General features: G+C 41.2%; 1 protein-coding gene across 1 annotated transcript in view; it reads left to right on the top strand.

Annotated features, from left to right (window-relative positions):
- The window catches only part of LOC306929358 (cadherin-22-like), a 122,787-nt gene that overhangs the window by 60,093 nt on the left and 35,589 nt on the right, over nt 1-27,105 (top strand). Inside the window, exons 7-8 of the mRNA XM_079509859.1 lie at nt 7,670-7,806; nt 18,312-18,433. Of these exons, the coding sequence (XP_079365985.1) occupies nt 7,670-7,806; nt 18,312-18,433 (259 nt within the window). The remainder of the gene's footprint in view (nt 1-7,669; nt 7,807-18,311; nt 18,434-27,105) is intronic.

The following is a 27,105-nucleotide window of genomic DNA, read 5'->3' as shown; positions in this document are numbered from 1 at the left end:
GAATCAAATTTCACCTAACCTCGCCTCACCAGGCTTTCCTCCACCTATTGGCTTTTACCCAACACTATAGTACTCGATTCCCCCCTCCCCTCCTGTTTCTCCTGCAGGAGGAGGGCCTTGCGAGATGGGGGCTCTGTCCTGGCTCTGTCTCTTGGAAAAAAACATGATGAACGGATCGCTGCCTAAACACATATGCACCGGATCCGATCGGCATTGCATTCGGTAACCCTTTCTTTTACAGTACAGTAATAACCATGAAATTACATGGTAATTACATGGTTATTACAAGGTAGTAAGGAGTAATTACTGGGTATTTACTAGGTAATTACATGGTAACTACAGGGTAATAAACACAACAATTACTAGGTAATTATCAAGTATTTTCTTGACTACTACCCGGTAATTACCATGTAATTATTAGTATTTACCAGGTAATTACATGGTAATGTAACCAGTAATTACTATGAAAACTAATCAGTAATTACTAGGTAATTATCAAGTATTTTCTTGACTACTACCCAGTAATTACCATGTAATTATGCGTATTTACCAGGTAATTACAGGTATTTACATGGTAATTACATGGTCATGTAACCAGTAATTACTATGAAAACTAATCAGTAATTACTAGGTAATTATCAAGTATTTTCCTGACTACTACCTAGTGATTATTTACCAGGTAATTACATGGTAATTACATGGTCATGTAACCAGTAATTACTCAGAAAATACAAAGTTTTCCCCAGTAAGTACTAGGTAATCCTTATGTATTTTCCTGCCAACTACCAGGAAATTATAACCTATATACTAGGTAGTTACCAGTTAGTTACACTGTAAATACTGGATAATGGCCATGTAGTTACCTAGTATTTACTATACAATTCACTGACGACTACCAGGTATTTACCCATGAATTATTGAGCCATGTGTTATCAATCAATTGGTGCAGTTGACCGTGAGGCTGTTAATGACGGTATTTACATTGTAATTACCAGATGTTAACCTGATAACTACCATGTATTACCCAGTCCATTACATGTTAACTACAGGGAAATATACCCAATAAGTACTAGGTAATTATCATGTATTTTCTTAACTACTACCCGGGAATTACCATGCAATTATGAGTATTTATTATTGATTCATGCCTTATCAATCAACTGGTGCAGTGGCCGTGCGGGTGTTAATGACTATTTACATTGTAATTACCAGATATTAACCTGATAACTACCATGTTTTACCTGGTAATTACTCAGCATTTACCCAGTAACTAGAAAATATTTAACCGGTAATTACCTGCTATTTACCCAGTAAGTGTGATTTGTATTTACCTAGTATATACTAAGTAATTAAAGTGGAACTGTGACTGTAAAAGAAAGCGTGGTTTGTTTCCATATTACTACCTGGTACTTTCAGTATTTACACAGTAATTACGGTAGAACTGGACTGAAAAAGAAAGCGTGGTTTGTTGCCATGATATTACTTGGTAATTACTCAGTATTTATCCAGTAACTAGACAACTATTTACCTGGTATTTACCCAGTAATTAAGGTAGAACTGGACTGTAAAAGAAAGTGTGGTTTGTTTCCATGATATTACCCTGTACCTTCCCTGTAATAACCATATTTCAGTTTGTAATCAACGAGTAGCCCATGAACTCAAGAATGACACAATGATGACAGTTTAAGGGTTTTTATATAGAGATGGTTGCACAGCCACAGACAGACATGGATGGATGATTGTATGAATGGTATCTGAAATGACTAACCTTAACACACTTATCACTGTAAAGTTCAAATACATTAGCTGAGGCTAACTTAGGTTGTTAGAGCCCTGTTAGGCTACCATAGATGGCTGCCAATATTAACCTAGCAACATGATTTAGCATAGCAAATACAGGCAAAAACGAACTTTTTAGAGAACACATAGATGAATGAATTGTTGCATTAATTAATTAATTAATATTGCACTGTATAAACAAACAATGAGCATACTTCCTGAAGAACGCATTCTGTGATCCTGTTTGTCTGTCTGTGTAGCTGCATGTAGAGTTGCAGCTGGACTGGGGTCCTCTTGCACTGACTACACTGCCCAAACAGAAGCCTGAACTAAAGTAGAAAAATGGGTCCTCAATATGAATAGAGTGTGCATGAAGTAGCCTTCACTAAATGCTATGGGGAATTTTGTACACAGTTACTTTTACAATTCATGGTTTAAACCAGTGGTTTTCAACCCTTTTCAAATCAAGGTCCATTATTTATTTTGCATTTGAGCCACGGCACGGGCCACCATTTGATGAGATTTAATTATTAAATTATTCTACATTCTCTAACTTGTGTAGACTTCTTGTAAATTAATTAATGCAGATGTTTAACAATTATTTAACTATTCATAAAAATATGAAGGGTCCACTTGGTTTAATTTTATGCTCTCAAAAGTTGAAGAACTATAAGGGTCCATTTGGTTACCAAAGTTGAAAACCACTGGTTTAACCTGTAGAAAAGAATTGATCGCCATGGCAACCCCAGCCTGGACCTGATTAGGTGAATTCCCAACACCTGCTAAATCCCCCAAACCTGTATCTTGATTGGGGTCAGTTTCCACTCTCTACACTCACTCTCCCAACCACTCAGTCATGCAGCTACACAGACTCAGACAAACAGGATCACAGAATGCGTTCTTCAGGAAGTATGCTCATTGTTTGTTTATACAGTGCAATATTAATTAATGTTGCAACAATTCATTAATCTATGTGTTCTCTAAAAAGTTAGTTTTGCCTGTATTTGCTATGCTAAATCATGTTGCTAGGTTAACATTGGCAGCCATCTATGGTAGCCTAACAGGGCTCTAACAAGCTAAGTTAGCCTCAGCTAATGTATTTGAACTTTACAGTGATGTGTGTTAAGGTTAGTCATTTCAGATAACATTCATACAATCATCCATCCATGTCTGTCTGTGGCTGTGCAACCATCTCTATATAAAAACCCTTAAACTGTCATCATTGTGTCATTCTTGAGTTCATGGGCTACTCGTTGATTACAAACTGAAATATGGTTATTACAGGGAAGGTACAGGGTAATATCATGGAAACTTTTACAGTCTAGTTCCACCTTAATTACTGGGTAAATACCAGGTAAATAGTTGTCTAGTTACTGGATAAATACTGAGTAATTACCAAGTAATATCATGGCAACAAACCACGCTTTCTTTTACAGTCCAGTTCTACCGTAATTACTGTGTAAATACCAGGTAGTAATATGGAAACAAACCACGCTTTCTTTTACAGTCACAGTTCCACTTTAATTACTTAGTATATACTAGGTAAATACAAATCACACTTACTGGGTAAATAGCAGGTAATTACCGGTTAAATATTGTCTAGTTACTGGGTAAATGCTGAATAATTACCAGGTAAAACATGGTAGTTATCAGGTTAATATCTGGTAATTACAATGTAAATAGTCATTAACACCTGCACGGCCACTGCACCAGTTGATTGATAAGGCATGAATCAATAATAAATACTCATAATTACATGGTAATTCCCGGGTAGTAGTTAAGAAAATACATGATAATTACCTAGTACTTACTGGGTATATTTCCCTGTAGTTAACATGTAATCGACTGGGTAATACATGGTAGTTATCAGGTTAATATCTGGTAATTACAAAGTAAATACCGTCATTAACAGCCTCACGGTCAACTGCACCAATTGATTGATAACACATGGCTCAATAATTCATGGGTAAATACCTGGTAGTCGTCAGTGAATTGTATAGTAAATACTAGGTAACTACATGGCCATTATCCAGTATTTACAGTGTAATTAACTGGTAACTACCTAGTATATAGGTTATAATTTCCTGGTAGTTGGCAGGAAAATACATAAGGATTACCTAGTACTTACTGGGGAAAACTTTGTATTTTCTGAGTAATTACTGGTTACATGACCATGTAATTACCTGGCAAATACTAATAATCACTGGGTAGTAGTCAAGAAAATACTTGATAATTACCTAGTAATTACTGATTAGTTTTCATAGTAATTACTGGTTACATGACCATGTAATTACCATGTAAATACCTGTAATTACCTGGTAAATACTCATAATTACATGGTAATTACTGGGTAGTAGTCAAGAAAATTCTTGATAATTACCTAGTAATTACTGATTAGTTTGCATAGTAATTACTGGTTACATTACCATGTAATTACCTGGTAAATACTCATAATTACATGGTAATTACCGGGTAGTAGTCAAGAAAATACTTGATAATTACCTAGTAATTGTTGTGTTTATTACCCTGTAATTACCTAGTAAATACCCAGTAATTACTCCTTACTACCTTGTAATAACCATGTAATTACCATGTAATTTCATGGTTATTACTGTACTGTAAAAGAAAGGGTTACCTTGCATTCTGCAACACACATGGACAGATGCATGTTTCCTTCTTCATACTGTAGCGACCAAACGATCCCCGAGCCTACAATACTACGAACTAACAAACGAACTACAGTATCGAGAGGGGCCGCCATGACAACAGACAGTCTACCGTTGGGGGATCACGTATCGCCATGCAGAGCCGTCATAATCGGAGATCGCTCGGACGTGTGATTGTAACGCTTTTTTATTCATTATAATTGTAGTGATAAGACCGCAATGAACGTATCGGGGACGTAATCGACCCGGGTGTAATGTATAACGAACTTTTCCGCGTCCTAAACCGTGGTGTTGTGATCCGTTGTCGTCGACATCACAGCCGGGTGAATCTTTTTTTTTTCTCCATCGCCCCCAACCTGCATGCCCAGGCATGTTTCCCTATACTAGCTTGAAAAACAAAATCAGCTGATGATGACAATGACAACGCGTCTCACCGTTATACTATAGTTCTGAACCGAACGGTGGAATGGGACTTTTTATAGCCGTACGGATCAAGACTTTTGCTGCCCAATGTGCCCATGAACCCCCCCCCCCCCCCCCCAATGTTTTGCGATCAAGACAATGAGGCAATCATCATCATCATCTAAAGAAAGCAGTGTTATGAAGATTTATAGTCAGACATTGACAGGCAGATATAACAATAAACACAATAAATATGCTATACATCCTATACACCGAATGAAAGCCCTGAATTTGTACTTTTACGAGGAAAAGAGTAAACATTGATCCCATGTACAGTTTGTCATACATTGGTTACATTGCACATTGCGCCCACCAGATATAACTGCAGAGAAGACATGGACCCGAACTCAATATTCACAAAATAAGGCCTATAGCGACATATAAATACTATATACCGTATGAAACAGAAGACTCTCTGCTTTCATAAGAAAAAAACTTCTACTGTAGTAATAATAAAAATCACACCCATGTGAAGTGAGTGGTGCAACTCTGTCCCATATTCTGTTCTCTGCTTATTCAATACAGCTCGCTATATACGGACTGAGGCAGAAAGTCATGTAAACCTTTTATTTACAGTTTGGTCTGTAAACTTCTACTGTAATAATACAAATCACACCCCTGTGAAGTGAGCGTTGCAACTGTTCTGTACTTGCAACTGTAGAGAACAGTTGCACCGCTCACTTCACAGGGGTGTGATTTTTATTATTACAGTAGAAGTTTACAGACCAAACTGTAAAAAAAAGGTTTACATGACTTTCTGTCTCAGTCCGTATATAGCGAGCTGTAGTGAATAAGTACAGAACAGTTGCAACGCTCACTTCACAGGGGTGTGATTTTTATTATTACAGTAGAAGTTTACAGACCAAACTGTAAATAAAAGGTTTACATGACTTTCTGCCTCAGTCCGTATATAGAGAGCTGTATTGAATAAGCAGAGAACAGAATATGGGACAGAGTTGCACCACTCACTTCGCATGGGTGTGATTTTTATTATTACTACAGTAGAAGTTTTTTTCTTATGAAAGCAGAGAGTCTTCTGTTTCATACGGTATATAGTATTTATATGTCGCTATAGGCCTTATTTTGTGAATATTGAGGAGTTCACGTCCATGTCTTCTCTGAAGTTATCTGGTGGGCACAAGCTGCATTCAATAACCAATTACTGTCTAACTACATGGGATCAATGTTTACTCTTTTCCTCGTAAAAGTACACATTCAGGGCTTTCATTCGGTGTATAGGATGTATAGGATATTTATTGGGTTCAATTTTATATCTGCCTGTCAATGTCTCTGACTTTAAACCATCCATAACTCTGCTCGCTGTTCAAGATAACCACTTCCAGGCAAATGCAGGTGTTGCAAAAAGGTCAATATCTCCAGAATGGAACATGGTAAAATCAAAATGTATTTTTTTAATTGAAGTGGACAAGTTCAGCTTTCTTTTGATGTATGCGTGTGATTCTCGCTATAAGAGAACATTTTGCTGTGGGCCCCCGAACAAGGCCTTTGTGCAATGTTAAACGGTAGCAACATCCAAATAGGCCTGCCGAGATCTTGTAGCAATCAAAGTGTTAATATCACCACTCTGAAGGGAACTCCCATCGAGTGGGTGGAGCGCTACAAATACCTTGGTTTCTGCTTGGATAAACGGAATTGGATAAGGAAGCAAGATTGTAGATTAGCTATAAAAAGTATAAAATTGGGCTTAACTGGTCAGTGTATGTTTTGTAATAATAATCCATATACTCAAGTAAAGTACTTACTTAAATACAGTACTTGTTAATATACATATTTACTATATTACGTACTTGTTTAACATACTTGTTCCACTGCTGGACACAACTACATTGTAAGTGAAAACAGAGTGGATAACTCCACCGCAAACACTTGCACAGCACCACTAGAGAAAGCACAGATATGAGAGCTGCACAGGTGTTGACTACGCTACGCTGTGGACTGTGTTTCAAGTGTTACTCCTCTCAAATGAATGGTATTTGAGAACAGTACATATGATGCCGTTGACATTCTCTTTATTAATAATATAACTGGCTGTGGCAGTGGTGTGACTGTGAGGAGCCTTTGTGGGAGAGAGATTTAAAAAGCTGCCGTTGCCCTCGCTGGTTTAGGTTTAGGGGTTTCTGTGGGCATGACATACTGTAGTAGAAGGGAAAGTGGAAATAAAAAGAAAACCGTCATTGGGTTTTCTGTAGAAATGTCCGATGATGTGTTTTGATTTTGCTGGAGCACACTATGAAATTTTAATGTCTGCTTTCTTGCTCCGGGGTGGGCAGTGAGTAACTAGCAGGGTCGCACACACTGTGACAGCTTTCCAAAAAACGCACTGTAACAGATGATTATTTTTATCCATTTTCTTTGGTGGGTATGTTTTTTTTCCTTCTCTCTATCTTTCTCCCCCCCCCCCCTTTCTCTCTTTCCCCCTCTCTCTATCTCTCTCTCTCTCTCTCTCTCTCTCTCTCTCTCTCTCTCTCTCTCTCTCTCTCTCATCATTAAATATTTTTTACAAGTTGCTCCCGCTCAAAGTAACCTGATATCAACTCTGTCAGTCCTTAGATAACCTCTTTGTTTGTCACAGCGAACGGAAGGAGAGCCCAAAAATAATTATAAGTGAGAAGAAAAGAAAAAGGACTGTATTCATTAAATGTTGCGGAATTGGAATTTCACTTGATAAAGTATTGTGCTCCTCATGCTTTACTGTCTCTCTCTGTGTGTCTCTCTGTCTCTGTCTCTGTCTCCGGTTGCAGGTTTTCCATTGATCACAGCACGGACCAGGAGAAGATCTTCCATATTGATCCCGTATCGGGTGCCATCACTCTGGGCAAGGTCTTGGATCGAGAGACTGCAGGCTGGCACAACATCACAGTGACTGCAGTGGAAGCAGGTGAGAGACTGCAGGCTGGCACAACATCACAGTGACTGCAGTGGAAGCAGGTGAGAGACTGCAGGCTGGCACAACATCACAGTGGAAGCAGGTGAGAGACTGCAGGCTGGCACAACATCACAGTGACTGCAGTGGAAGCAGGTGAGAGACTGCAGGCTGGCACAACATCACAGTGACTGCAGTGGAAGCAGGTGAGAGACTGCAGGCTGGCACAACATAACAGTGACTGCAGTGGAAGCAGGTGAGAGACTGCATGCTGGCAGGCACAACATCACAGTGACTGCAGTGGAAGCAGGTGAGAGACTGCAGGCTGACACAACATCACGGTGACTGCAGTGGAAGCAGATGCATGACCTTCCATGTCCTGTAGAGCTTAGTGAACAGAGGCAGTCAGTAGGATTACGTCCCATGTCAATCATACTGTACTGGTCAGGCCGACCTGTTCATCCTCAAAGGCTTCCTTTTTCTTTTTTAGTTTGATACACATTTAGGCAAAATATGGGCCACCAATAGATTTCCGGTTTAATCTCTGGGACCTCGATTTACACTGTGAGAATGTACAAGTAGAGTAGACCCATGGACTTGTGGACAGGTGGAAAGTAACTACATAAGTACATTTACTCAAGTATTTCCAATACTTTTACTTCTACTCCACTACATCTAAGAGGCAAATGCAATTATTTAAAAACATTAGATACTAGTTACGTACTTTGCAGATTTTGATTATCATTACATAGTATACGTAGTGTGTGTACTGTGTAGTACACTAACAACTTCCAAACTCAACATTCGTCACAATGTGAGCTTGTACATCTACTATGTTCAGAATGTTTATACATTTGAAAACTTGAAATGGGACATTCTGCAAAATGAGTACTTTTACTTTCAGTATTTAGTACATTTTGATGCCAATACATGTGTATTACTATATATTGCAGACGAAATGTTTTTATAATCGTCATGGGGGCCCGCCCAACCGATCGGACCCCCTGGGGTCCAATTCCTCATGGGGGCCCTGGCCCCCGGCCCCCACAGACTCTACGTCACTGTATTGCAGTATTGATAGTTTTACTTAAGCAAAACATTTGAGTACCTTTCCTACCACTTCTTGCAGTCCACTAACTGGGTTGGTAACTCTCAGTCATTTAGCTGGAGACTCCCAGGCTGGAACCTCCTCAAGGACCCCCTGGGGGTCCTGGTATCCCTCAGTGAGAACCAGTGTGTTCGAGACACCATCAAAGTCCTCCCCTATAGTGACTCCATCCTTTTACAGCAGTACATTTTCTGCACTTCTCTCCAGACAGTTCATCTCAGTAGAAGTGCTGTGTGATTGTCGGTTAGCGTTAGGCACAGTTAAAACGGGTCTGATTCAAGCTTCAAAGCTTGAATCAGAGAAATTAGAAATAATAACTCCTCTTCGGTGATCAGTATTGTGACCGTGTTGCATCTTGACAAATGTAACACATTAGAATACAGCAATTGCACAACGTAACTAGTTAGTCAGTGCCCAAGTGATCCGCTAATTAGCAAACAAAATGAAAAACAACAGTTATTAAATGTAAATCTGGCAGGCGAATGTGCTCCTGCCTCCTGGCTTAAATTGTTCGATGGAGAAAATCACGGAAAAGCCCACGCACAATTTATGGGAAAAAACATGGCTCTGAGGGGGATTATTTTACATTTTAAATCTCAAAAAGTAAAGTTGGCTTTGTTAACGCAGTTAAAGCACGCAGACTCACTGACTGCCAAGTCATTGCACCTGTCGAATCAAGCGTCCAAACATTTTCTGACTCGAGCTGCCAAAATAGCCAGCAGCTTCCCTGGGGCGGTTCTAGACATGGACCACGTAGACGGTCACCCTAGGGCGCCCCCTGCAGGGCTGACACCCACTGGAAAATAAGGGTCACTGATTTGAAAGTATAATGGAACGGGAATAAAATAAACCATTCCATAATGCAATGGCGATCGACTCACTGTGAGGTACAGGTTAGATGTTCTTCATGCGAGCACAATGTATGTCTGTAGTCTACTGTGTAGGGCATGGCGTTGAGTCTTTCCTACAGTAATCATTGTCTAATAACCACATGAACCCAGCTAGCATCCCTAGGGATTTATAGTTTGGCAAGAGATTTTGTAGAGGGAAAAAGTATCTAGGGTTTAATAGGTTAATACTGTACATCATTGTAGCATAAATTCAATATGTAATGCAATATTCTGCTGGTGTTATGGCATCCGCCTTTCTGGAAGAGGAGAAAGAAAACATTATTGTTTCTCACGACTTGTGGAAACAATCCTGTGATCTCGCTTGATCTTCCTGGATAGTTTTGTCATAAGTAAGAGATAGACAGAGAGTGAACAATGAAGTAACTCTATAGCTGCTACGGCTTGACTTGAAGGTGTGTGTGTGTGTGTGTGTGTGTGTGTGTGTGTGTGTGTGTGTGTGTGTGTGTGTGTGTGTGTGTGCGTGTGCGTGTGCATGTGTGCGTGCGTGCTTGTGTGCACGGATGGCTGTATTATCTACCTTTTTGCAATCTCTAAGGAGTGGATGTAGTGATTTGGGGATTGTATGTAATGCAAAAGAGATTGCATTCTGCATTGTAATAGTTCCCCTGCTCGACACCAGGTGAGAGAGAGTGCACGATGAAATGGAGCAGTCTTTCTTCCTCTGAATTCCTTACGTCTCTTGGTTCCTTTTTACATCCCATGTAGCCATGGATACAATAGATTCATGCAAACAGTAAAATGCAACTGTAGCCCCTCAGCAAAACATTTCCGAATGAAATTTAAATTAGTTTTGTGAGGCGTAAATTTAGAGCCATAATTCTCAAGACAAATTGTGTTCTTTTGTATTCCTCTTTATGCTTGTCATGACTGTAGGCACATTTTAATGTTAATTGGCCGTCAGAGACACAAACACAAGGGTGCACACATGCATGCACACACACACACACACACACACACACACACACACACACACGTACACAGCCACAGCCCCACACGCACGCACGCACGCACACACACACGCACGCACACACACACGCGCGCACACACACATACACACACACAAACAGACACATGTGCGGCGCTTCCAATATTTAGCATAAACACAAGCCTGTACTTGACAGATAAAGAATCTCACACTGTCATTTGAAGGAAACTTCCAGACAAGCGGAGTCATTGGTTGATTCCATCAGAATTACAATCCTGCCTACGTTGCTTATCGGCAAGTCTGCAACTTGCTCATTGAGTCCAGAGTGTGCTATGAGCAGAGAGAGAGAGATTTTTTTTCCGATCAGCACATCAATCGATACACATTATCTCTATAGTCATGTGATCAAGGCGGATCCGTCCGATCTTTTAGCTCCGAGGAACACTTTTTTTAGGCTAATACTTTTGTACTTTTACTCAAGTACATTTTGAATTCTGGACTTTTACTTGTAATGGAGTACTTCTATATTAGTTTTACTAGTTTTATTAGTAACACATTTTAGCACTGTTTTCCACCACTGCTTCCACGAGCCACAGTACTGCATGGTTGTCTCCTTTACTGAACTGTCACGAGCCACAGTACTGCATGGTTGTCTCCTTTACTGCATGGTTGTCTCCTTTACTGCACTGTCACGAGCCACAGTACTGCATGGTTGTCTCCTTTACTGCACTGTCACGAGCCACAGTACTGCATGGTTGTCTCCTTTACTGCACTGTCACGAGCCACAGTACTGCATGGTTGTCTCCTTTACTGAACTGTCACGAGCCACAGTACTGCATGGTTGTCTCCTTTACTGCACTGTCACGAGCCACAGTACTGCATGGTTGTCTCCTTTACTGCACTGTCATGAGCCACAGTACTGCATGGTTGTCTCCTTTACTGCACTGTCATGAGCCACAGTACTGCATGGTTGTCTCCTTTACTGAACTGTCACGAGCCACAGTACTGCATGGTTGTCTCCTTTACTGCACTGTCACGAGCCACAGTACTGCATGGTTGTCTGCATAGTGACATATAATTTTCCCGGACCGATAGCAAGTATGATATATAATGGAGTACTTCTATATTTGTTTTACTTAAAGGGATAGTTCAGATTTTTTGAACTTAAATTGTATGAAATACTTGCCATTAATATAGTGGTTGCAACTGTATTAATTGATTGCCCGAGTCCCATGGTGGGAGTTCTGCTCTGGTTTTGGTCAATATTAAGTAGTTCCGGTCATTTTGTGGGGGGCACTGGGGCCACGCAGTAAAAGAAAATTAATCCACAAAACGAACGTAATTTGTATTGTTGACCTTTTTCTAAAATATTAGCGCGACTTTCGTTCAACTTTGACCCCTCTATCACATGGAACTATTTTTTGGGCGTAGTGATATGGACACAAAAAACATAGTTCTGTGTGATAGAGGGGTAAAAAAAGAACGGAAGTTGCACTAATATTTTAGAAATAGGTCAACAATACAAATGACGTTAGTTTTGTGGATTAATTTACTTTTACAGCGTGGCCCCCAGTGCCCCCCACAAAATGACCGGAACTACTTGATATTTCACCAAAACCAGAGCAGAACTCCCACCACAGGACTCGGGCAATAAATTAATACAGTTGCAACAACTATATTAATGGCAAGTATTTCATACAACTTAAGTTCAAAAAATCTGAACTATCCCTTTAAGTAACACATTTTAGCACTGTTTTCCACCACTGCTTCCACGAGCCACAGTACTGCATGGTTGTCTCCTTTACTGCACTGTCACGAGCCACAGTACTGCATGGTTGTCTCCTTTACTGCACTGTCACGAGCCACAGTACTGCATGGTTGTCTCCTTTACTGGTTGTCTTTACTGCACTGTCATGAGCCACAGTACTGCATGGTTGTCTCCTTTACTGCACTGTCACGAGCCACAGTACTGCATGGTTGTCTCCTTTACTGCACTGTCCCGAGCCACAGTACTGCATGGTTGTCTCCTTTACTGCACTGTCCCGAGCCACAGTACTGCATGGTTGTCTCTTTTACTGCACTGTCACGAGCCACAGTACTGCATGGTTGTCTCCTTTACTGCACTGTCACGAGCCACAGTACTGCATGGTTGTCTCCTTTACTGCACTGTCCCGAGCCACAGTACTGCATGGTTGTCTCCTTTACTGCACTGTCACGAGCCACAGTACTGCATGGTTGTCTCCTTTACTGAACTGTCCAGAGCCACAGTACTGCATGGTTGTCTCCTTTACTGCACTGTCCCGAGCCACAGTACTATAAACCTATCGCATAGTGACATATAATTTTCCCGGACCGATAGCAAGTATGATATCACCTTGCAACATGTTCTTATTATATACTTTTTTTCTTTCACATCCAGACGGGTACAGTAGGCGGAAGAAAGGTAGTCACCCTGAGGGCAAAAAGATACCAAACTTAGTAGTTGGAAAGTCCGTTGCATGTCTGTGACAGCGGAAGACTTTTCCGTCATTCCTTGACACAGAGTCCCTTCTTTCTCTCTCTGCTCTGCCTCTGTATGAATTGCATGCGGAGCCGTTGCAAAAGGAGACAATTTTCTCTTTTTAATCAACGTTTAATGAATGCTAAAGGAGAGGAGGGAGGGAAAGCGGGACATGAGGCATGGCTCAATTGAACAAAAACCTGGAAAATAGTCAGAATGAGATCAAATTAATTATGCAAAACACCGAATAAGTCACGGCGGCATTTACAGACTTTGGCGAGGGCTGTTCATGAGTAATTGGAGGGGGGGGGGGGTTGTTGACCTTAAAGAAACTGCTCCTTTTTGCGGAGGATATCTATTATCCAGAGGATTGTGTGGGGATCAACCTGGAGATCTTTCAGCTTACAGTGCAGAGGATGTGAGGCTGCATGCAGTTGAAAGCAGAGGAAAAGTCCCCAAATAGCCAGAGCCTGTGGCTGTGCCCCCACCCTATTGTGAAATGACTTTAAAAAGAAGAAAATATCAACAATAGCCTATATCAAAGACCTCACAACACAACTTGTTTGAGCTTTTATTTGCTAGATTAATAATTTATTTAAATTAAATTATCTTTAAATAATAAATATATATCTTTAATGATTTTATATAACTATTATTTTCATGTTTGTTCTCCTTTTTAATTGGCCCCTTTGACTGCCCCCTGGGGGCTGTAGTCGCCTCTTTGAAAGCCTGTGGACTAATAGTTTGCAAACCAAACTGCCCCACTGGGACGATAAAGAAATCTGCCAAATAAAGACTGGCAAATCTGCCAATCGAGCTCGTTGTCAACAGCTCTCAGCTGGTGCGGAGGATGAGGTCAAACCTCCATGTGTAGTTTTGAAGTGTTTTAAGTGTACTACATAGCCTACATATACATTTGAGTGTTAACCAGGATTAATTTGGCTGTATTGCTTCTAATGAGAGACATGGAGTGCCGCTGCAACGCGTCCATTAAGTTCCTGGCACTCTAAGCTGCAGTATATGAAGAGCAACTCATTGACTTTACCACTCATTTGGTCCCATTGTGGAAATTCATAAACACTTACTGACATAGAAATAGCTGAATTGCCATTTTATTATCACATTATTAGCACATTTCATATGACAAGCGCAGACTCAATGTGCCTCAGAAATAATAATAAAATGCAAAAGTCAAAACACAATTACATATGATTAACATGAATCATGATGAACAATGAACTAATTAAAAGAAAGTTGAGTTTTTAAAAATAACTACACATTCTAAACCTAGCTGAAAGTTTGTGAGAAAGAAGACAATGTTGTAACAAACCTTAAATCAACTGGTATATAATTCCACAGAGTAGGACCATAGTGACTGAAAGCACCATAACCTGATGTAGAGTTTATCCCGTGTATAGTGAGGAGATTGTATGATCTAAGGCAGCTACGGGTGCTCAGACTTTTTGACTTGAGAGCTACTTTCAAAATGACCTGCTCAACAAGATCTACCCACCAATCTCATTGCTGAAAATAGTTAAAAATCACACCTGTGTGAGTGGTGCAACTCCCCTCTCTCTCTCTCTCTCTCTCTCTCTCTCTCTCTCTCTCTCTCTCTCTCCCTCTCTCTCTCTATCTATCTATCTCTCTCTCTCTCTCGCTCTCTCTCTCTCTCTCTCTCTCTCTCTCTCTCTCTCTCTCTCTCTCTCTCTCTCTCTCTCTCTCTCTCTCTCTCTCTCTCTCTCTCTCTCTCTCTCTGTGTAATTAGCAGGCAACAGTGCAACACTATCTCTCTCTCTCTGTTTCTGGCACAACAGCACCACTTTAACTTTAATACAGTTAAATCAAACTATAATTCACTGCCACAGAGATCCACTATACAATTTAAGATACCCAGCATCTGGCGAGTGTCGAACAGACATCGAGCACGACGGTAATCTGTTTAAATTGTTTATTCGTTTACTCCTCTATCCGAACGAACACAGAGTTCGAAAGTGCTTCTTGGAGCAGAGAGCATTGTCTCCAAGGATATATAGTTTATTGTCCTATAGTGTGTGAGGACAGGGGTGGTGGTGTGTGTTTGTGCAAGTGCGTGCGTGCGTGTGTGTTTGTGCAAGTGTGCGTGTGTGTGTGCGTGCGTGTGTGCGCGCGCACGCTGAAAAAAATCGCAGCGCATTGTGAGCTTGTAGATCTGCCATTTTCAAGATATTTGAAAACTTGAGATGAGACATTCTGCATAATGAGTAGTTTCTACTTTTGGTACTTTTAGTGCACCAATACTTTTGTACTTTTACTATGTAAATTTTGAATTCTGGCCATTGAGTTGTAACAGAGTATTTCTACATTAATACTAGTACAACATGAGTACTTTTTTCCACCACCGATTACATCTGATGACTAACAATTGTTGCTCTGTCCCGGTGGCTGGTTATTGACTGGTTATAAGCACAACCCGTGTAGGAATTAGTATGTAGCGTCCCGACGGGGTCCGCGCAGCTGCAACACATGAGGAGTAAATTAGAAGAAGAAGAAAAGAGATATCTGGCACTGGAGGAGCTTTCTGTCCATTTATATTCCTGCTGCTCAGGGAGGGAAAAAAACAAAACAAACAAAACAAAACAGTCTATTAAAACCCTGCATTGATGTGAGGATTATGCTATTAGCTGAGACCAGGATTCCCATTAGCTGCTGCTGGGCTGCTCTGTACAGTTAGATAGGGAAAGACTATTACTTCATTGCTCTGCTGTGTGTGTGTGTGTGTGTGTGTGTGTGTGTGTGTGTGTGTGTGTGTGTGTGTGTGTGTGTGTGTGTGTGTGTGTGTGTGTGTGTGTGTGTGTGTGTGTGTGTGTGTGTGTGTGTGTGTGTGTGTGTGTGTGTGTGCGCGCATGTCTATCTATCTTGCAACATTTGGTAGTCATTGTATTTGTACAGTATGTTGGTCTGGCTATGTCAATTGGCAACAATCTCTTATGGCTAATACATTAAAGCATGACTGCATCGTCTCACTACGCTCTGCTCGGCTTTCTGACTGACCACCTCTAGTCTGTCTATTTCTATACTGACCACCTCTAGTCTGTCTATTTCTATACTGACCACCTCTAGTCTGTCTATTTCTATACTGACCACCTCTAGTCTGTCTGCCTGTCTGTCTATTTCTATACTGACCACCTCTAGTCTGCCTGTCTGTCTGTCTATTTCTATACTGACCACCTCTAGTCTGTCTGCCTGTCTGTCTATTTCTATACTGACCACCTCTAGTCTGTCTGCCTGTCTGTCTATTTCTATACTGACCACCTCTAGTCTGTCTGCCTGTCTGTCTATTTCTATACTGACCACCTCTAGTCAGTCTGCCTGTCTGTCTGTCTATTTCTATACTGACCACCTCTAGTCTGTCTGCCTGTCTGTCTATTTCTATACTGACCACCTCTAGTCTGTCTGCCTGTCTGTCTATTTCTATACTGACCACCTCTAGTCTGCCTGTATGTCTGTCTATTTCTATACTGACCACCTCTAGTCTGCCTGTCTGTCTGTCTATTTCTATACTGACCACCTCTAGTCTGTCTGCCTGTCTGTCTATTTCTATACTGACCACCTCTAGTCTGCCTGTCTGTCTGTCTATTTCTATACTGACCACCTCTAGTCTGTCTGCCTGTCTGTCTATTTCTATACTGACCACCTCTAGTCTGTCTGCCTGTCTGTCTATTTCTATACTGACCACCTCTAGTCTGTCTGCCTGTCTGTCTATTTCTATACTGACCACCTCTAGTCAGTCTGCCTGTCTGTCTGTCTATTTCTATACTGACCACCTCTAGTCTGTCTGCCTGTCTGTCTATTTCTATACTGACCACCTCTAGTCTGTCTGCCTGTCTGTCTATTTCTATACTGACCACCTCTAGTCTGCCTGTATGTCTGTCTATTTCTATACTGACCACCTCTAGTCTGCCTGTCTGTCTGTCTATTTCTATACTGACCACCTCTAGTCTGTCTGCCTGTCTGTCTATTTCTATAGCACCAGAAGGGTTGGATGTTTCAACCTATTGTTTTTGTTGCAGTTTCGCCATTTTTTAAATGTGTTGATGTATCTGTCTGTCACCATGTGTGACGCTATAATCTGTTTGCTGTGTATCTGTTGGTCTTGCCTGTACTTGCTTGCTGTCCATATGTGTTCAGTCAGTGTATTCAGTGGTGGAAAGTAACTAGTAAAGTGCTTAAGTAAAGTACATTTACTTAAGCACAATTTTGAGGTATTTGTTCTTTATTTGAGTATTTCCAATTTCCAATGCGACACATTAGATCTGCTATTTTCAAAAGTTTGTTTTATATATTTGAAAACTTGAAACGGGACATTATGCATAATGAGTACTTTTGGTACTTTAAGTACATTTTGATGTCACTGTCTCATTGTCTTCTCTAGATAACCAGACCATGATGTCTCATTGTCTTCTCTAGATAACCAGACCATGATGTCTCATTGTCTTCTCTAGATAACCAGACCATGATGTCTCATTGTCTTCTCTAGATAACCAGACCATGACGTCTCATTGTCTTCTCTAGATAACCAGACCATGATGTCTCATTGTCTTCTCTAGATAACCAGACCATGATGTCTCATTGTCTTCTGTAGATAACCAGACCATGATGTCTCATTGTCTTCTGTAGATAACCAGACCATGATGTCTCATTGTCTTCTGTAGATAACCAGACCATGATGTCTCATTGTCTTCTCTAGATAAACAGACCATGATGTCTCATTGTCTTCTCTAGATAACCAGACCATGATGTCTCATTGTCTTCTGTAGATAACCAGACCATGATGTCTCATTGTCTTCTGTAGATAACCAGACCATGATGTCTCATTGTCTTCTCTAGATAACCAGACCATGATGTCTCATTGTCTTCTCTAGATAACCAGACCATGATGTCTCATTGTCTTCTGTAGATAACCAGACCATGATGTCTCATTGTCTTCTCTAGATAACCAGACCATGATGTCTCATTGTCTTCTCTAGATAACCAGACCATGATGTCTCATTGTCTTCTCTAGATAACCAGACCATGATGTCTCATTGTGTTCTCTAGATAACCAGACCATGATGTCCCACTCAGTGGTCAGTATCCGTATCCTGGATGTGAATGACAATCCTCCAGAACTGGCAACGCCATATGAAGCTTCCATCTGTGAAGACGCCAAGCCTGGTCAGGTAGGCTTTTTAAAATGTTCCGGAAACAGAATCACGATCGTTTTGTGAGCACTTGGTCCTAGCCTTTGGTTCCTCCATGTCAAAGATTCAAGAAGTGAATGAGAGTAAAATTGTTTGATTTGGATTCCCCAGCACTGCCTTGTAGCAGCAATAGTAAAACTACAGAACATAATCATAGTCAGCATCATTATTCCGATGGCGCGTTGGTCCGACTCGCCCCATTACTAGGCAGCTCAACAGTGCCACTTTAGGTCACCGAGCGGTATTGCCGCATTCAAGCCGACATACATGGAGACATACATACTTACATACGGACACACATACCTGTTCATTGGAGTGGTTAGGCACCGCAAAAAAACAAAATTGCAACTTTCGTGTGACACTATTATGACAAACATACAACATTGAAATATGGAAATACACGGTTTGTGCAGAAATAGGAAATGCTGTTTCTGGTGAAAATAACGTGTCTATGGTATGTATCCACCTCTGATAAATCATTGTTTCTGGTGAAGATAACGTGTCTATGGTATGTATCCACCTCTGATAAATCATTGTTTCTGGTGAAGATAACGTGTCTATGGTATGTATCCACCTCTGATAAATCATTGTTTCTGGTGAAGATAACGTGTCTATGGTATGTATCCACCTCTGATAAATCATTGTTTCTGGTGAAGATAACGTGTCTATGGTATGTATCCACCTCTGATAAATCATTGTTTCTGGTGAAGATAACGTGTCTATGGTATGTATCCACCTCTGATAAATCAGTTTCTGGTGAAGATAACGTGTCTATGGTATGTATCCACCTCTGATAAATCATTGTTTCTGGTGAAGATAACGTGTCTATGGTATGTATCCACCTCTGATAAATCATTTCAGACGCTGTACTTCCACCAGGGTCTTGCCAGGTACTGGTGTTTGGAGAGCAATCACCTTGTCATTTATATTCCTTCTTCTTCTTTTGTTTTCTTCCTACTACGACAGCCAATCACCATGCCTCGCCTCGCTTGTCTGAACTGTTTCATTATGGCATGCTGCTGGTTTGGCTCTTTTTTCAATTGGACAGCATGATCTATCTGACACTTTGTTCCAGAGGCAATTTAGAAACTCTGCCGCTGGGCGCAGGAAGGCACAATTTGCCAAAGTGTACTGGTGCCAGCAGTACTGCAGTTAAGTAACATTTTTAGGTTTGTTTTTTTAGAATTTCCAATTTCCAATACTTTTACTTCTGCTCCACTACATCTCGGATCCAAATATTGTACTTTTACTCCACTACATTAATTTGAAAACTTTAGTTGCTAGTTACTTTATAGATTTTGATTATTACCAGTAAGACGCCTGACGGCGAGAAGCGACCTCGCCCTAGGTCGCATGCATGCATCCGCCTGGATGACATCAGACTGCTGGGCAAGCGCTGGTGCTTTGGTATGGGGGGTCAGATCAACATGTGGAATGAATTCTGTACTGGCCATATATGGAGTGTCTTGAGTGTACAGGGTTTAATGAGGGCCCAGGTAGGGCTGGGCCGTACTTTTCGGGCCTGTTGAGAACTGTAGTTTTCGCCGGCTGCCGGGCGTGGCTGCACTAATAACTTTGGGGCAGGCCAGTCTAGAGTTGAAATGGACATGTATCAGTCAAAAGGGAGACATCGAAGAGGAACGATGGATAGGGAAGGATCAACGTATGGAATGTCAGAACAGGTTCTGACATTATATCCATATATGGAGATCTAAGGGTTTGAGGTTTGAGGTCAGATGTATAGTTGCTGGCCAATATTGACATCAGGGATCTCCATATATGGGCTTAATTGCGACAGCAGGTCGTATTTACTATGACATCTCCATGTTGTCACGTGATGTCACGAGACCTGGGCACCATATATGGGGGCTTTCCCATGTAAGGGGATTTTGAGTGATTACTGACTGACTGACTGATGGACAAAAATGTACGATTTCATAGTAAATGCGACCTGCGGTCGCCAGTCCCAATTATTACAAAACATACATTAGCCACTTCAGACACTTAAAACAGCAGCTAAAATCATCGGCAGCACAGAAAAAAGCCCACAACATCATCAAAGACACCAGCCATCCCGCAAATACCCTGTTCAAACAACTCCCTTCCAAAAAACGCTACCAGAGCATCAAATCTCGCACCACCCGTCTCAGTAACAGTTTCTTCCCCCAGGCAGTCAGGCAGCTGAACAGCTGACCTTGAACTGTATTGCACTGTATTGTCACTTCACTTGTGTTGTTGTGTTTTTGTCTTTTTCTTTGCACTATAGATGTTTGTTTATGTCCTGTGTATGTAAGACTGAGAATGCTCTGAGCAAAATAATTGTCATTGTATTTATACTCAGTATCTATACATATGACAAATAAACCTGAACCTGAACCTGAACCAGACCTATATACATTTTGGCCAATTGAAAATAGCCAATCTACAATGTATTTGTATACATTTGAAAACTTGAAACCGGCATTCTGCATAATAAGTACTTTTACTTTTGGTACTATTAGGTTAATTTGGATGCCAATACTTTTGTACTTTTTACTACATTTTAAATTCCGGACTTTTACTTGAAACAGAGCTAGTATTTCTATATTACAGTATTGATACTGTCGTATCTGGTAGACACGAAACACTCTAGTTCTACTATACGAAATACTGGAGAGCAGGAGAGAAAGTTTGAGACGGCACGACAGCAGACAGAGTGAGATGTTCCGATCATGTTGGTTTATTCAGCAACACACAGCATACAGCATAGGCTCCTCAGCCTTTCGGCCTCGGACAGAACTGACCAAGTTACATAGAAATCAACTTGCTTATAAACAGTTAGAATACACATTGGTCCAGACTGGCCTGTAACCACCCCCCTGGAGAGTAGAATTGGGACCACTGTGGCCTTTTGATCTACTGCCTCCTAGGTGTGAATGTCCTTTGGGTGTGTTACACAGGAACTGAACTCTAGTATAAACAAACCATCGACACCCCTGTCCCCAGGTGGGCCTTGAATATCAGTAAGGACAAAGTCAGGCTTTGGAGACGAACTGGCTAGTGGCTTGCATAATTAAGTCAGCCAACTATAGTCAGACCTACTGAATAAACAGGATCAGCATATGCCCAAGAACATGAGATATTGTAAGAATTATTGGTTCCAGATTCCACAATACTTTTACTTAAGTAAAAGTACTTTTTACACAACTGGGTGCCAGAAAGTGGTTCCCTGCTGTTTTTCACCCCAAACAGGAAGATGTATTCTGCGTTTCTTGATGCAAGATGCAGATATTTGAAAGTGAGATGGGTGAATACTTCGCCGATTTCAATGTTGGATTTCTGTATAAATCAACAATATGGTTGGTTTAAATAAATAAGGCTTCGGGGGATCTCGGTTTCCAGCGTAGGTCAGAGTGTTATGCCTGCCAAAACTGTTGCTGCGTGCTAGTTCACAAGGGGATTGCTACGCAACACATCATTCAGTATTTCATCTCTTACATACTACATTGTACATTATCTATCTGCGAAGGATGCACACAATTCTAATCATTTCATAGTCAGTTCATTATAAATACATGACTATATTATATGCTAATTGTGCAATAATATGCACAATTAGCCATAGAAACATGGAAGACTAAACTCATAACGTTTGGTTTATTTGGTTAATAAAGTTAAACTCCAGAATGAATTTTGCGTACGTCTCCAAATCTGAGGCCATGGTTCTCAGCAGGAAACCGGTGGATTGTGCAGTCCGGGTAGGGAATGAGGCATTACCCCAGGTGAAGGAGTTCAAGTATCTCGGGGTCTTGTTCACGAGTGAGGGGAGGACGGAGAAGGAGATCAGCCGGAGAATCGGAGCGGCAGGGGCGGTATTGCAGTCGCTGAACCACACGAAAAGAGAGTTTCTACCGAGCAATCTTCGTTCCTACTCTCACCTATGGCCATGAAGTGTGGGTCATGACCGAAAGAATAAGGTCGCGAATACAAGCGGCCGAAACTTTCGGCCATCTGGTTAGGATGCCTCTCAGGCGCCTCCCTAGGGAGGTCCTCGACGCACGTCCCACTGGGAGGAGACCCCGGGCACAGTTGGAGGAAATACATCGACTCACTGGCCTTGGAACGTCTCGGAATCCCCCAGGAGGAAGTCACTAATGTTGCTCTGGAGAGGGAAGTCTGGAGCACTCTGGTGGAGCTGTTGCCCCCGCGACCCGACTACGGATAAGCGGTTGAAGATGGATGGATGGATGGATGGATGGATTATCTGACACTGTTCAAACTGTAGAGGCTGTCAAAACAGAGGTTCTCAGTGTGTGATCCATGGGCACCCAGCTAGGGGTCCTTGAGGTGGTTCCAGGGGGTCCCCAGCTAAATGGTTGATAGTTACAAACCAAATGGACCGTGATGATATTGTAACCATTTAAACTCTCTCAGAGTTTAAATAACACTGTAGATTGGGGGGTCCCAGGGATAATAATCGTATTAAATGGTGCCTAATGCATAATCAAATTGAATTCCTCGACAGGGTCACTTAAGTTAAAAATGGTTTGGAATCTCTAGAGGCCGTCGCTAAACAACACAAAAACAATCGATCTGTCTGAAGAACAGTCCATGTGTAGTTTAATTGTTTAGTAGCCGTATACCTCCTCCTACCAATCACCTTTAGAAATGGACAGAGTCATTAACGGTATTTTACTCGCTGTACTTAGTCAACAGGCCCGAGGCTCAGTTGGACCCAATTAACATTTGCAGAGCAGAGGCATAATTAAAAAAGCAAGGCCTTAAAGTGGGGCCCTCCATGCTGGAAGCTACATTTACGTGTGTAATGAGGCTTAGGCCTCCCCTCTTCTTGATCGTCTGGTCTGAGATCACTCACTCGCTCACCTTGCTACGTCTTCCATCTGCGCGAGGCCACATTGACCTTCAACTCCTAATCATACAGAGACAATTAGTCTTCCGGCAAAAAAAAGGTTGTCGTGCTGGCAGCATTGTAAACGAAGAAAGGTTCGTTAATGTTCTCATCAGAGAGGAATGCACTTAAATATTTCACAGAGTAATTGTGAGCCAGATGGAGAAAGATCTGCACACCTGGAGGGACACGTGCACTTGTCTGTCTGTCTGTCTGTCTGTCTGTCTGTCTGTCTGTCTGTCGTAAAATTGGTATTGCACTTAGTGTCTCAGTCCTGTGGTCTTTCACTCTCTAACCCTGTGTTTTAATATATATTCTGGGGAGTTCTGTCAGACTTGACTGCTGAGATTGAAAATGTGTTAGCCTGGGGTCAGAGACTTTCCAGCGATCATTCTCACCCCTGAGGGAATACAACCGGCTGAGCCTTTGAGAAAACGCCTTCTCCATCTTGTTGTTTTTTTGTTTTAATGATATAACAAAACAAAAGCTAATAATAATGAAAAATGAGACGGCTGGGCGTATGTTTTAGAATGTAATAATGTTATAGACCCAGGGATTTGCCTTGTGCAGGTGTCGGTCTTTAATGTTTTAGAATGTAATAATGTTTTAGACCAGGGATTTGCCTTGTGCAGGTGTCTGTCTTTAACTGGTTCCGCACCGGGCCCGAGAAAACGAGATTGATTCACCTTTGCAATGGATGCCATGCCTGGCATCCCGAGATTTGTTTTATTCTCCATAATCCAGGAAAAAGAAAAAATAAGTAAGTGCATTATGGATCATAATATGGTCAAAATGCGATATTCGGGGCTTGATTAGAGCTTAATTTGACTTAGATACAATTATTCCCCGATCGGATCACCTCTCCACCTGACCTGTGAAATAGCTAGTGGATGTTTACCATTGTTTGAACCGGAACTGATTGTCGGCCATTTTAGGAGTTTTTTCAAAAACGTCTGGCACTGGCGCGCTAGCGGCCACTATAGCACTGGTGCTGATGGAGTTAATGCAGCAGAGCTATGTACTGTGGTAGTTTATTGTTTCTCGCTCTGTTTTTGTGGCAGGGATAGGGTTTTATTTGTATTGATCGAGTTCCAATCAATCCATTAATGAATTACTCCAGCCATATAGACCCTTTGGTGGTGGGTGAAAACAAATCTCCCTGTATAGAGCGACTGGCAGCAAATGAAGTCATAACAAAGTTTTCTTTTAGAGGCCTTTTTGCAGGCCGCTGCAATTTTCACAAGATGATGTCGCACACTGAAAATGGCCCATGTAAAAGCTTATACAACGCGTTGCAACTACGACAGCTTGTAGATCTGCTATTTGTGTTGTCCGACACTGTCGTATATCATGCTTTTACAAATAGAGGATATGCTCGTGACATCATTATCATCATCATCATCATCATATCCGGGAGTTATGCGGGAATGCCTACTGAGAGGCAAGAACAGAAACGTCCTATCTGAGGATTAAATGACGTTAAACAATGTTAAACTCTCTTTGCCACTCACTTTATGCATGCACATACCCTCAATCTTTGATTTGAACCAGGCTTTAAACTGCCAGTAATCTGCCCAATACTGCAGAAATATCTTCATCAAGCAGATGCCACTTTTCTCGGGAAAAATTATCTTCTTGGCAAAATTATCTCGTCTCATCATAATCTCAAAGCAGAAGCACGAATGGCTGATAAATCTCTGTTGTCCATTAGAAATCTCCCAATGAAGAGGACCGTCTCTTACCGTCGGTACATCAGACACTATCTGAGAGCAGAACAGCTTAAAGATCTGTGCCAGGTTGATGCTATCTGTTTGATGAGCATGTGGAGGAAATCTATCAATTAACATGATGATGTTGCATGGGAAGTCTTTGTCCTGGCTTGTCTCTCTATATTATATAGGGCATTAACGTTTCAATCCATAACCTTTTCAGTGAATACAATTTTAACCACTTAAACTCCAGACCCCAGTACAGGCCGCCAGGGGTCTGTATATTTGGCGCCATCCTTTTTTCCCTCTACACCAACTCATTGAAAGAATTGCAAAAATTGCAGAATGTTCGCTTATTATGACATGCCCAGAATATGGACACTAGCATGTTAGCAAACTTAGCAAACTAGTACAACTGCATTGGGTGGAGGTGGTCATTTAGATCCTGAGGACCACTACTGGTTGACAAGAGGTATTTGCATAAGAAAAATGCACTTAGAGCACTTTGTCAAGCCTCTGTGAGAGACTAGTATTTCTATTTTTTACATCTTGTTGAATTTGCTGTCTTCTATTTTTTACATCTTGTTGAATTTGCTGTCTTTTAACCACTTCCAAAGTAGAGTCCCTAATTTGAGCACGTCATTATGTAGGTGACAATTTTCAAACATGTTCAGAAAACTCCAATAAACAGGGCCAATAAACTCAAATTGTAAAGAACAATTGCTTTAAAAAAAAGCTAAAGCTCACAATGCATCACATGACATTGTGAGCGATGTAGTGAGTGCTGTATTAAGTATGCATTAAACACATCACTCAGAAGAAACATGCTGTGGTACAGTACATGATGTCAAGCTAGACCCAGCAGGGATCATTCATAATAGCACTTAAGTGTGACTAATTCGAAGCAAACTCATTTATTTTACACCCACAAATGGCTGTAGTGCATATATTTGGTGAATGTTAAGTTGTTTGTTAACTGTCTGAGGGGTCTCTTGCCCTGCATTCAAAAGCCAATATTATGTAAATGACCTTCCTGTGTTGTTGTTTGTTCTGTGATGGAGAACAAAAACAAGTCTTTTTTTCTTACATATCCATAGAGTGGAGGTTGACACCGTTTGCTGCTTTAGTTTGGATTTAGTGCTGTGCAGGTCAGCTCTAACGTCAACCACACTGTTTGCTATTCACCCACCTCCCAAAAAACATCTGCACACAGTGAGCACACTGCATTTAAAAAATAATGAACCAGATCAGTACTGAGACCGTTGTTATAAACACAACTAAAAACAGGCTATGTTTGAAGTTTTGCTTAGAAAAGACTAACTTATAGAGCACCAAAGTCCTGACGTCACTGTAGAGGGCGCCAGTCCACAGGTCTGTGTACTTTTTATTTGCATTGAAATCCCCATAGGGGGATTTTAGATCTCTCCATATAAGAACTGTGTTTGAAAAAATAAACCGATCATCCCGGCCTTTTCACTCATATGGATATGAAATGAAATGAAATGAAATGAAATCTATATTTACCCAGGGTATCTGGGCTAAGCTCAAGAACTTGTTTCCAGCCAGGCCCTGCTCATAGAACACATTTCATCGTAGTGGTTGATGCCTTGTTCAAGGGCATTTCAGCGGTGGTAATTTTAACGTGTCGGACGGCTGGTTCGAACTGGGAACCTTCCGGTATCTAGACCGCGCCGCTATCCGTTCGGCCACCGCTGCCACAAATGAAGCATCGACTGAAGGTGGAAATGTACAAATATACCCAAAGAGTAACACAATAAGCGCTAGAAACAAGTCAAACAACCCAGAGACTACATTTCTGGGTAGGCGGGGTTGCTGCAGCTGCCCGTCGCACAACAGAAACTGACATGTAAATTTTTTATTATTTTTGTATTGATATTTAATGTTTCGTGGTTACTACGAGTCGAGTCACTGCCAGCTGAGCTTACGTCAACGAGGAATCTCAGAAACGCAATGTGTTGACAGCTGAGCGTGACGTATATTAGCAGCGACATGCTTTTATACCCTTGTAGTTTCAAGGCTTTTGCGGCCACATT

This window comes from Electrona antarctica (assembly GCF_951216825.1).
Source record: "Electrona antarctica genome assembly, chromosome: 9".
In the NCBI taxonomy this organism is placed as follows: Eukaryota; Metazoa; Chordata; class Actinopteri; order Myctophiformes; family Myctophidae; genus Electrona; species Electrona antarctica.
Note: the sequence above shows the minus strand (reverse complement) of the source record. Positions and strands in the feature narration are given on the sequence as shown.